Below are 13501 nucleotides of genomic sequence, written 5' to 3'. Positions count from 1 at the left end.
GATTGGTACAAGGAATTCAGCAAGTTCTCAACATGCAAAGCGCTGACCCCATAAGTAATATGCACGCCTACCAAGACTTTTCGAGCATCTCCAAAGTGTCTAAAGGAGTTAGACACAGACGAAAGAGAAATTAGGCTTTAGGTGAAGTACAAGCCTGAATTCAAAATTTGCCTGAGATAGGTATTCCGAAACTTCAAAAGGTAGGTGCATGACTTTGCTCACGGCTCTTAACCAACATCAAGGCCATCCAGGAAACCGTTTAGAAACTCTCTCTTCCCCACATATACCCGCATGTACATGTTCAGAAACTCAAGGATGCACAAAGAGAGAAAATTAGGGTTTTGGACGAGTAAACCCTAATTGACGAATTTTATTCTTCCGAGATGGAAATTTTGGCCCATCAAGGCTTCATTATTAGTTGTTTGACGTTTAACACAAAGTCCCAGTGAATTCCAAGGTCCAAAATCGATCAAAGTCGCGACGATCGAAATCTAAACATCAATTCGGGGATTATGCACACTAAAAAGATGAATTGTAATTGCGTACGAATGATTTGTTATCATCTATATACTCATCATAGAACAATCAAGGTTCTACTCTGAGTAGGGGACTTAATGTAGATGGTGAAATTTAGATAAAGGGCAAAAGCGTCATTTCAAATCTATAGACAGAATTCAACTCTCACGGAAGAGATTAAGCCATTGGTCCTCAAGGAATCCTTAGCCACGATTTCTAGTATACGTTCCCGCGAGACACTGCTGGTCGTGATGCCGTGACTCTTAGGGCACATCCTCAACGAGATACTGCTGGTCACGTAGGTTCTGTAGAGCGTAAAACGTCCCCTGCAGACTTATGAACCAGAACAACCACAATTCCAGCATGTTTTCGCGAGACACAGATGATTGTGATGCCATGATTCCTAGTATACGTCCTCAATGAGATGTTGCTGGTCATGTAGGCTCTGTACATGCGTAAATATGTCCCCGATGGACTTATGACCCAGAGCGGAGATTTTCATATCTCCCGTAAGCACGACTCACCCTATTTGAGATCAAAGACTGACTCCTAGTACATCATCGCGAGATACACTGGTCATGTCTGCTCTAGGCTCTGACTCGACTTACTGAGGTTTCCAGATAACTCCTAGGACATCCCCACGAGATACGCTGGTTATTCTACTTCTGAGCCTTTTTGACAGACTCCTAGAACATCCTTTCGAGATATACTGGTCTTGTTGTCTCGTCATATGGACACACAGTTGATTCCTAGCACATCTCTGCAAGATACGCTGGTCAAAGACAAGTGATCCAAAGTCTTGCGGAGACATTAAATCGGGCGCCTTTTCTCTCTCTCCTCAGGCCGAGTCCCAGCTGACCGTAGAGAGATATGGATCTGTTAAGAAAATCTTCGGAGAGATTTTTGAGATGTCTGGAAAAATCTCAGAGATTCAAATCTCTCGCAAAACTCACGGAGAGATTTTTGAGCTGTCCGCAAAAATCTCAGAGAGATTCAAATCTCTCTGCAAAACTCACAGAGGGATTTTTGAGCCGTCTGCAAAAATCTCAGAGAGATCCAAAAAAATCTCTCTGCAAAAATCACAAAGGGATTTTTGAGCCGTCCGCAAAAATCTCTGAGAGATTCAAAATCTCTCTGCAAAAATCATAAAGGGATTTTTGAGCCGTCCGCAAAAATCTGTGAGAGATTCGAATCTCTCCTCAAAATCTCGGATAAATGCACATAATAGGCACACACCTTACCTAGTGCTCAAGCTTATTTCTAAGCCTCTCAAATACACTCACGGCTAGTAGATTGAGTTTGAATCCAAAAACGTAGATAGGCTCTCTTGAGCACCGCATGCTCAACAAAGGGACCTACATACAATAATATAGTTTTCAAATGGCACGTGTAACTGGCCATGGAAAGAGGGAGATCAGCCTCAGCTCCTCTCACACTCTGCACACGATTCATAAGGAATTCCATTCCTTTTCACGTTACTCATCCTAGTCATTCTCACAAATCAGAGAATATCTTTCTATCTTGGCCAACTCGGCTAAAGAGAATATTTATCTCTCAACACATCATCACAAAGGCTGACTCAGTTTCATACAAATTGGGGGATATCAATTAGGGTTTTGGTCTGGCGGTCTACGACACATGTGAGAAATATCCGGATTATTTCTCACCGCAGAAGAGAATAAAGGCGGTGGAATAATGAGATAAAATCAACCAAGTTTATCCATATTCCTGAAGAGATGGGAGAATTATTCTGCACGGCACGGAAAGCAATCCTTATCTTCACCGACTTGATATTAGAGAATCCAGCTATAAATAGGTCATCTATTTTCCCAGCTACGATCATCTTTCTCATAACCTCTCAGAGTAATAACTTGTTCTCTGATCTCTCTCTTCATCTGCTTCCCTCCCTAAGACCATCCCCAATCCTTATTCCATGTGACTGAAGCAGTCTTTGAACGGCCACTGTGCGTGGTTTAGGCGAAGACTGTTCGTTCTCAACCTCCCGCAACTCACTTTCAGAAACCCTAGAATCCCACTTCTAACCTTTCTCAGATTTTAGGTAACTACAGCAGGTTATTGAAGATTAAAGAAGATTTGAAGACGAAGAAGATTTCTTATTGATTTTAGTGTCTTGTGAATTGTGTGCACAAACCTTGATCGGCTGAGATCCAACTAGAATCATATTTATTCGATTGATTAGTTGCGTGAGATGAACATTCTCTATATATCTTTTTGAGATGTATATTGATTGAGTGTGAATCTATGCTTGACTATTTCGGTAATTAAAGTTAGATTGATATAACCAGACAAAGGAGTTTATTAGATTAAAGACAAGAGCCTTTGTCAATGGCTCATCCAAATCTTGTAGCAAGATTGATTAGAGTGGTTACCAAACAGATTCTTCCTTTGCTGTTTGGAATACGATCCAAAGGACTTGTTATTCACGTGCGTGACTCTAGAAGTCGAAGGCGTAGGGATACTTAGGGAACTAAGTAGCTAGATGTAGTATGGTTGGTCTCAATTATACAAAGTTGGTATTAGATTTTGTATAGTGGCTTAATTCTGAGAGTATTCAAAACTGGACTAGGTCCCGAGATTTTTCTGCATTTTCGGTTTCCTCGTTAACAAAATCTTGTTGTGTCTACTTTTATTTTCGCATCATAATTGTTTATTACAATAAAGTAAAATACACATATACTTAACTCTGCATTACTTGATAGTGATCCAATAGATTTTGGTTATTACCGAACCTATTATCAAGCAACACACTTTGTTGTTGTATTGTCTTGATCTTGTATCCATAGTCAATCACATAAATCATCTTGTTGTTGCATTGTCTTGGCTCCGTCCATAAACGATCACATTCAGTAGAGGAATTATAGGTTGATAAATAAAGGATTATGGTGTATTTGGGTACCCTCGTATTTTCAAAAACCTATAATCCTGGTTGGAGAAACCATCTGAACCTTCCATGGTCTAAGGGGCCAGAGTCAAGGTAAGTTTAGCAATTCTAATGCTCCCCAAGGTTTGGGATATACTAAGAATATTTCAGGTCAAGCACAGTTTCAGAACCCTTCAGATAAGAATATCATGAGTTTAGAAAATTCTCTCGCCTTGTTAACTCGAAACACTATAAATTTTTAGCAATAGGTTGCACAAGGTTTAGAAGAAAATTAAAAGATGACCCAGCTAACTATCATGCTATTTCCGAGATAAAAACCCAGGTTAGTCAGATAAATGAGCTTTTAAGAGAAAAAGGTAAGTTCCATAATCAACCAATATCCAATCCTAGAGTTTATGAAATATCTTTCGAGAAAACATCAAACCATGTGAATTCAATAACGACCCTTACGAGCGGTAAAACATTAGACAATAAGGTAGTCATGCCTAATAGTGGACATACTGTAGATCCACCTTCTAGTTCCCAAGAGGAGCCACTAACTGAAGAGGTTGACAAAGTTTCTAGTGATGCCAATCGGTTCCAGCTAGGTCCCATTTTGTACCCAAAGCCCCATATCCACAGTTGTTAGTTCCAACAAAGAAGGAGTCAACTTTTAAAAAAAATAATGGAGATGTTTAAGCAGGTGAACATTAACATCCCTTTGTTAAAAGAAATTAGGCAAATGCCTGCTTATGCTAAGTTCCTTAAAATATTTGTACACGAAAGGGTAAACTTAGTGTCCTTAAGAAAGCATTTTTAGCTGGCTAGGTAAGCTCAATTCTTCTGAATCAAATATCCCATAAGTAACAAGACCCTGGATGCCCCACTATATCTTGTATAATCGGTAATCACTCAGTTGACAAGGCATTGCTTGACTTAGGAGCTAGTGTTAACTTACTCCCGTATCGTGTGTACAACCAGCCAGATCTTGGTAAGTTGAAATAGACAAAATGACATTGCAATTAGCTGATAGGTCTGTTGAAATCCCTCGTGGTGTCATATAAGATGTTGTGATTGAGGTTGATAAGTTGTTTATCTAGCGAATTTCGTTTTTCTAGATACCAGCCTGTTCAGGAACCGAGTGCTCAAATACCAGTGATTTTAGGTCTCCCATTATTAGCCACAGATAACACTGTCATCAACTGTAGAACTGGACTTATGAACATATCCTTTGGTAATATGACCACCGAACTAAATGTCTTTAATGTTACTAGACAACCTTCTGAGAACGATGATTTAGATGAAGTGAATATGATTAACATTTTAGTTCAGGGTCTAGTTTATGATAATTGAGACGACACTTTATTTGGTGATTCTTTAGATGAATCTGAAGATAACATCTTCTTAGATCAGATGAGTGGTCATTCTCTAGAATAATCTCTCGACTATTTTAAAGACTTTACGGACCTTGAAATTCAAGCAATAGTTTTAGGTCTTTTTGAGAGTAATGATTACCTTAGGTTTGGGGGCGATGATCTAGAAGAAGCTCTTGAGTATTTTAAAGACTATGAGGATTAGGAAATTCAATCAATAGTGCCAGGTGTTACAGAGAGTAATGATTACGCTAAGAAAATATAGATCAGGTTGTGCTTCATCTGTTCATTTTTCTGATCCGGTGCATTTGTCTCATAATTGTGTCATCTTTATGTGGCTTTGATCATCCATAATTGTTTCGACTTTTGGTATATGATTTAAAAAGTGACTAGCCATTTTGTGGTATTTGATATCTGGCTGAAGACTTTAAACTTAGCACTTCTTGGGAGGTAACCCATGCTCATGCGACACGGTAATATCCTTCCTTAACTCCTTTTCTTCAGTAACAGTTTCTCAGTGTTCATGCTTTTGATTCCATCTTTAGAACATATAGTACAATGTTAGATTTAAGTTCTGGGGAATGAGAGAAACTTTTAGTTTAAATTATGATATTCAGAGCCTAGAATTTTTTGTTAATTCATGATAATACTAATTAATATAAGTGGATGGAAACATCTGGTTGTAGGAGTTGAGGAACCCAGAAATAGAGTCTATTCATAAAAGGACATAGCTCAGTTGTTAACACGGTAGTTCCACTGTATCCCGGAGTCGTGTTATTACTTTCTTTTTCTTTTTTGCAACCTTTTTGTTTCTCTAAGTGATTTGGTGGGGCACCAGTATCAAATTGTTATTAACGCCGAGATGAAATATGGTGATTTGAGTTAGTAAAAAAAAAGACCTAACCTGACCAATCAAAATAATAATAATAAATAAATAAATAGAAAAAGAAAAAAATAGAGATTATTATTATTGTTCCATAAAATCGACTGTTAGGTTCCTTGTATGTACCAGTTGAGTTGATTTAATATTAGGATTATCGACGACTGGGTCCCTTGTTTATACCAGTTGTGTAAATATTATAGTTCAGGCCAGTATCTCTATCCATTAGGATTCATACGTTCATCCTTGCAGTGACCTTCAAACATATATGAGAAACACCGTTCACCTTAGTCAACATCACAGCCGTCGATCTATCTCTAAAATTGATCTTTTTAATCTATTCATGTGATTTGTTTGATTCCGGATATTGATGTCCATAGTGCGACTATCTGAGTAGAGCTATATCACTTATGTATGAACCGGATTCGTATCAGGGTACTTTCTCCTGTAGTCAATGAGAGTATGCCAACTAAGCTTGTATTCAAAGAGAGGTGGGTCGTACAAGAAAAACATCCACAAGACGTATGTATATCCAAAAAAGACTAATATGATATACAAGACTAATATGAGGAAGGATGAATGCCCCTTTAAGCTTGTATTCAATTTGGGAGGAAGTGAATGACATGTAGAGTATGGTTCAGCCGCCATAACCATGCGGGTCCGGATACTTTTGTTTGTCACTTCATGATTGCAAGGCTAAAACCTCAAGAATTCGAGGAAATAAAGATGTTGACCAAAACATGCACCAAACCAAGACAAATGCTCAACAACTTCAAGGCAAAGGATGAGAAGAGCGTTTCTTTCTTAAGTACGATTTATAGTGCACAAACAACTATGGGAAGGTAGGTCGGTTATGCAAGAATTTGAAAAGTTAGTCACCGATTACAACTACACACATCATTAAAATATGGACGGACAGGAAGCCCCTCCAAATATTCCTTGGCATTCGTTGATTGCACAATTGGCTCATACATGTTTTAGTGTTCTCATGATGGATTGCACTTACAAGACAAAGAAATACCGTATGCCACTTGTTCAACATCGTGGGACAAACATCGGACAAGATAGCATCGTGTTTTATGCGAGATGAGAAGGATTATAACTATGTTTGGGCATTGCCACAATTGAAGTTATTCTCCGGAGGTGATGATCTTCCAAAGGTCATAATAACCAAAATTTTCTTTGTACATTTTATATACTCTGCACTGTGAAGAAAAATCGTCAAGCAGTTTTTAAACTTAAAAAGGTGGAAATTAAGAAGTCAAAATATGAGCAACTTGAGGAAGAATGTCGCAAAAACCACCTATCACTGGATGAGCAAGAAAAAGAGAAAAATGATTCAAGAACAAGTGGACAAGACGCAAGAAAAAGATAATGAAAAGTGGCTGGAACTTCGAACAGATTAGGAAAAAAATGATCAAATTTATTACTAATTGGAACGAACTGTATCCAAGTGCGGTCTCGTATTGCCAGAATCAATGGTTGGATTAGTACAAACACAAATGAGTCTATGACATCAGAACATGTACTTCGAATCTAAAGAGACAATATATGTTGTTATTTTTGTAATATTCTCAAGGCCAATTATCACAGGAAGCCAAATTCATCACACATCTGTCATGTGACCTGAGGGAAAGGTTGGTTTCGGTTTTAGAGTTTTCAAGCCACACGACAACCACGAAAGATAAATGTCTACAGACTCAGTTTTGGGTCTTAGCGCTACTGCAGACCAGCACCTTAGCACCTTTTCATACAAACAAAACTAGTTTTTCCATTTTTAGTTTTTTTGGCTCACTTCAAATGAAGGGATGCATTCTTCCAGAAGGATGATGAAGTGGTTGATAGTGAGAACTCTCTGACCTACTCTGCGACGGCATCCTTTCGGATCCACCATACCTGTGCCAATAGCTACCCCTGCTGCTGGGATCTGACCCGCTAGAAGCTTGATGGAATGGACCCCACCAGTTAGACTCTCTGTCTACTGGGACCAAAGGGAATGGAGCAAACCGATCTCGCTCCCATGCATAGAAGCGGGTCCGCAGTTGGTTCTCTGTTTCTTGGATATTCTGTCCAGATGAACCAGACGAAGAAGGAAAGACAAAAAAACCGCTGGTACGATCTGAAGATGAAGTCACTGGGCCTGCAGAAGCTGCTAAACCCCTTGGACCACTGGATCGCCTCACATTAGGCACATGCACACGTAAGCCAATTGGGCTTGTTTGTTGCTGTTGATGAAATGCGTGGAGACCCTGAAACATCCGCTCATGGCCTCGAGAGCTGTTGTTAGGATATGGTGGAACCATTGAGGAGGCAGAAGAGCTTCCTGCTCTGGAGCCAGACCTGTGAGAATGAGTACGAACATTAGACAAGTTAAAAGTCAAGAAAGTAGTAAAGAGAGATATCAGATACCCTAACCCAATATTGAAGCATTAGTATAATTATTAGGCAGGTTTTTTTTACTCCCTCCATCCCACTATTAAGTGACCTATTTGATTTTAGATTTTGTCCCACAAATAAATGACTTATATCACTAAACAAGGAGATATTTCTAAAATTATCCTTTTATTTAATTATAAAAAATATAAGAAATATGCATAATTTGATAGGCATGTTTATATTCGTTACGTAGGTGTTTTAAAATGCTTTTCAAAGGTATGAAGTTTGCGAACATCCGTGGAGTAGTTTGAGAGATAAATCATTTCTAAAATTCACTAATATTATCCATAAGGGTATAATTGTAAAAAATGCTTAAAGTACTCTTTTCCTTTCTTGCCTTAAAAATTGTGCAAACTTAAACTAGGTCACTTAATAGTGGGATGGAGGAAGTAATAGATACAGAACTTACCCATTACCAAGAAGAATCGGACGCACAAAAGGTCCAGGTCTTACTTGACCATCCCCATCTCCCCGGGTGGGTCTTAGCGATGTTGATGGAACAGAAGCCTGGTCAGCACTACTTCCATGACTGGTACTTGGGGTGAAAGAGGAGGGAGATTGGTGTTCCCAGCTAGGGTAGGGGACATCCACAGCCGAAAAGGCATGAGTGGTTGAGATGTCATTGAGCCCTGACAGACCATTCCAGTGATGACTGAAACTGAGCCTATCAGCAGCACTTTCATTTGAATTTAAAGATGAGTGAAATGGGTTGAAGTATGGGATATATGGGCACGAATGAGCAACTGATGATGGAGCTGTATGCTCTGCAAAGATAGGATGGTGCCCTAGTAATTCCTGATCTGCACCGAAAAAATCAAAATTAGATTGCTAACATTTTTGGTCATTAGCCTGAGTTAGTATGGAGTCACAACAAGGTTGTATAAGAACTTACATGCATTTGATGGTGAGTCGCCTTCTCTATATATAAAAAAAAAAAAAAACGCCTAGACATCAGTAAATTCGATAGATAACATATGTAACTTTTAAAAAATGCGGCAATAAACTTCGTAAGCTGTGAAGCTACGTCTCCGAGAAAATATTTTTAATCAACCTTACTAGGAACCCCCTTGCTTGAAGATGAGCAAACGGAAAAGAAAAAGGAGCAGATCATGTTTGTAACTTCCAGACCCCAGACACAAGATTACATCTCGAGTTCGTTTGCTGTGAGCCAACCCTAAAATTGTCCAAATTAATTCTTGGTATTTATAGGGGATCAACTATATCAAGCTACGGTGTTTCATCCAAAGGTATTTTCAATTGACTACATTCAACAGTTAGGCCCACTAAAGAAATCCATGATATTATCTAGGTACACAGTGTGTAATCAACATTACGGCAGAATAGCTGGAAACAAGAATAAGTTTGTTAGTATCAAGCTTACCTAGTTTCAATAGAAACATTTGCTGAACTTATGAAACATATATCTATAATGGCCATGAATATGATACTAGCTCGCATTGATAACAGCCTTAAAGTTAAAACACGGTGAGTAGTTTCACACAATGTATATCCTGTTCTTGGTCTTTCTTGTAATAATACACCAATCTAGCTAGTTCTCGTGTCTATAGATAAAGCTTGGTCCATATCTCAATCAATTATCATGTTCTAGTAAACGTTGAAACTAATGAGTTGATTGGTTAACAATATCAGGCGTCTTATTAGCTTAGCACAACTAAAAAGTTTGGACCTAATCAGCATATATGTGGTTTGCCTGGGGGGGAACTACCCGGCCCAAGTGCATCTCATCTCAAATTAGCTTTAGCAAGAATACAGTGGAAGTTGATTAGAACAGCACAAAAATTACTTCTAAACTTCGTCGTCGCAAAGCTGTTCAACTTGAACTGTTTACTTGGTATCTGTCATTGTGCCTGACTTCTAACCTAGTTGGGGATAGTGCTATATGTTTGGTAAATAGGTAAGAAGCACTCAAAAACGTAAATAAACACCTTAATAGAAACTTTCCAAATAAGAAAATAAAAATAAAGCCACAAGGTATCTGACAAAAGATCAAGCTTACTCAAATGAAGAAGAAACCCGAGTCAATCCATTGTATGGGCACCACTGAACTCCAAACGACTGAAAGGAAACATCCACCGCAAATAATTTCTTATCAGTTTAAGGTCAAAATAAAATTATTTGAAGTATTAATTCTTATGGTTAAAGTGGCAGAAAGGCTGTGAAACTGAAAGAAAATTTGTAAGTAGCTAGGTCCACTGAAAGCATGTTACAAAATTAATGGGATAGATGTGAGTCATGCAGGATCCATACCCACCACACCTCATTTGACATTCCATTTCATACTACCACAACCCATCATAGTTAATTACTTAGATTCGCATTTCACCAGATCCAAGTAAAGAAAGCTAACGTTTATGATGCACTCTATCATTAGAAAAGCAATAAACAACTGCACAAGTTGTATCTCCCTTTCCATACTCTTATCAGCAACTTCCAATCATTCACGTGTTATGCTAAGTAAACTCGTATATAATGTATCATGTAATACTCTCCAAATTTTATGTACTCAATATATCATTATCGTGGAGATCATCCCAAACAAGAAAATACAATATTAAGACAGTCACGTGCTATCCCCTCAACCTATATTGACATAAATTTTCTGGACTGAGATGTTGTCTTCCATTATAGATTTGGAGCAGAAGTGAAGACAGAGCCAGATCATATAAGCCTCGCATACTTCAGGCAGTTACTGTATGACGTCCCAGAGCACTATGATTCTTGTTTTAATCAATGATCAGTGAACCCCAGAATAACATAAACTAAAGAGGGATGTTCTATATACTAGAAAAACGCCTAGAGTCTTAACAGCTTCTAATTTGATCGCACCAAAAGCTACAACCCAAAAATTTGAGTGTTCCGTTGGTTTTCTGGAGTCCTAGACTCCATAAAATTATTTAAAATCTGAATCATTCAGTAGACCTTGAATTTCTGTTGGATGCCGATTAAAGTAATTAGACCATCCACAGCAGTATATGTCAAAGGCTAAAATTATATGCTATAATTAGCGTCAAAATTTGGGTTTAACACGGGGGTACTCGTGGTGGTAGGAAAAACAAATATTTTTTAGCTCTATATGAGATGTAGTTCCAATCCAGGCTCATTCTTAGATTGAGCTCGTTGCTTAGGCGTTACTATATAGTCCATCCATCAATAAGGAGTTTGCAGGGAGACTCGACCACTGATCAGGTCTGAGAAAGAGTTTGAAGGAATGCTTAATATGAGATCGGGTCGGAGCACTAACCCCTTTCTCAGAAGGAGTTTGTAGGAACCTCAACCTAAAACCAAGTCTGGTTACACACAGCATATGCCATTTCAAAATGCCAGATTTTAGCATTTAAAAATAGCATATATGCCATACTATAGCTTTGGCCGCATACATTGCATCCAATGCTATATAAAATTACAATTAGCTATATGTTGATACCATTGTGATTAACTTTTAATAGGCTAAGACAATATTAAAGACTATTTATTGTCCTTCTTACCTAGCATGCAACTATCTAGATGAAAGTTATGCTCTAGAAAACTTAGCCAGAAAACAGAGTCAGACAAAAACATGAAGAATCTATTTAGCAACATAGAAAATGTAGCTACAACACTGTTATGATTATTCCAGCAAATAGGTAAGAACAAACCATTTATCTTAATTTCTAACCCTCAATTATAATATAATATTTCACCAATTAGAGTACACTGTATTAAGTTTTTTGCTTACCATTTCAGTATAACTTAGATCATAAAGATCCTCCTCTGGTACCATGTCATCCATGCTCAATTCAGGACAAGAACGATGGCCGTTAGCAAACAGCCACTGTCCTTTTTCAATTTTTCTACAGTTTGGGCATTGCATTACTCCCTTTGAATTGAAGGCCGAGCCAATGCAATCTAAAAGTAAAACAATCAAGAAACTAGAATGTGTTAGCATAAAGCTACAACATACACCTCACAAGCTTAAAGAAAACAAAAAGGGCATCCTGAGCAAGCAATTGAAAGATTCAACTACATTCCTAGCCCTGGGAACAATGAGTAAAAGGTGTAAAATATCCCAATAGAGACTGGTAAAACTAATTACAAGCATAACCAGGCTGGATGACATCCACAATCAAGGATACAAATATGGAGATCTAGAGCTCTATTCCCGTACAAGCAAAATAGTCTACAAACCAAAAGTCAGGTAAAATTCAGCAATTTACCAACAAACTAAGTAAAATCCCCAAAATGCACAAAAAAAAAGCACCCAGATCTCATAAATTCACCAAAAATCCCATAATTTTGATTTTACTCACCAAGGTGAAATTCATGCCCACAATAAAGTTTAACCCTAGATCTCTCCCCATTGTCTTCAATAACATCAAGACAAATCGAACACTGAGCATAAGATAAAGAAACCTCTACTACTGATTTTCTCCCCCCACCACCATTACCACCTTCATCATCATCTAAGCTATCAAGATCTCCCAAACCCATTATTTAAATTCAATTAAAACCCTAAATTACCATTTGGATTCTCCTGATCGTTTTAAATTCCTTTAAAATCATCAAAAAGGAAAAGGAAAAAAAACTCTAAATTCGTTCTTCTCCTAGTAACAATAATCAGATAACTCAATTACAGGATAAAAATTAAATATCTCCGATACAATGAAACACTAGAATTTGATCGAGAAATTCGCTACGTCACAAAATGAAAATGGTTCTTTTTATCTATCTATCTCCTATCAAAGACTGTTGTTTCCGAAAATTACTTTAGTTGTCTTGAAACAAAGAATCTATTTGTATGAAATCTGATGGTTATTAGATTAGATTAGACTAGATTATACTTTGACGGTGAAATTCAAGATGCGATATCAGATTTTGATGGTGCAGTTTTTTATTACAAGTAGAAGGAAAAAAGTTTGCTCACGCGGCACGGGAGCAACATCTGAGCAAGCAGCTTTTTGACCGTTTATAAGGAAGATGTAATATCATCAACCTGCGGTGAAGTGCATTAAGAAAACTCAAGCTTCCCGTTCATATCATTTATCTACTAAGGCATGTTCCTATGCACATGCTAAGCATCACTTCTTTATCTTTTCAATAAGAAAACAGACTAGCTGTCAAGAATGACAGCTAACTCAAAGATACGGGAAGGCTTTCGTTTGGGCTAGTATTAGCCAAACAACCTCATTGTGATACATAGCAGTATTGTTTTGCTAATTACCGAGATATCAAAGACTGAAGAGTAGCTAGCTGGAGGTTAGGTCCTTTCCAGTTGAAGTTTTTTAAATATCTAGACTGAATAGAGAGTTTAGCTAATTTAACTGCCGATGAGCTTTGATGTTGTTCCATTTTGGTTAAGTTGCCTAGGACAATATCAGTAGTTTCAAAAATTTCTCCCTGCATCTAGTGGAATCCTAG

At 37.8% G+C, this 13501-nt stretch overlaps 1 protein-coding gene across 2 annotated transcripts; it reads right to left on the bottom strand.

The window, feature by feature from the left end:
- Window positions 1-7098: 7098 nt before the first annotated feature.
- LOC113357535 (E3 ubiquitin-protein ligase RFI2-like) lies at window positions 7099-12943 on the bottom strand. 2 transcript variants are annotated; one of them, XM_026600974.1, is made up of 7 exons: window positions 12394-12534; window positions 12180-12263; window positions 11823-11992; window positions 10104-10162; window positions 8979-9004; window positions 8496-8886; window positions 7099-7990 (listed from the first exon to the last, which is right to left on the bottom strand). In XM_026600974.1, the coding sequence occupies exons 3-7, from the start codon at window positions 11955-11957 to the stop codon at window positions 7447-7449; spliced, it is 1155 nt and encodes a 384-aa protein (XP_026456759.1). In that variant the 5' UTR covers window positions 11958-11992; window positions 12180-12263; window positions 12394-12534; the 3' UTR covers window positions 7099-7446. The 2 variants fall into 2 exon arrangements, with proteins under 2 accessions (XP_026456759.1, XP_026456758.1); XM_026600973.1 differs by lacking the exon at window positions 12180-12263 and having other exon boundaries at window positions 12394-12943.
- Between the last annotated feature and the right edge of the window lie 558 nt (window positions 12944-13501).

Source organism: Papaver somniferum, chromosome 3 (assembly GCF_003573695.1).
Source record: "Papaver somniferum cultivar HN1 chromosome 3, ASM357369v1, whole genome shotgun sequence".
Lineage (NCBI taxonomy): Eukaryota > Viridiplantae > Streptophyta > Magnoliopsida > Ranunculales > Papaveraceae > Papaver > Papaver somniferum.
The sequence above is the reverse complement of the archived record's forward strand: the minus strand, read 5'-3'. Positions and strand labels throughout refer to the sequence as shown.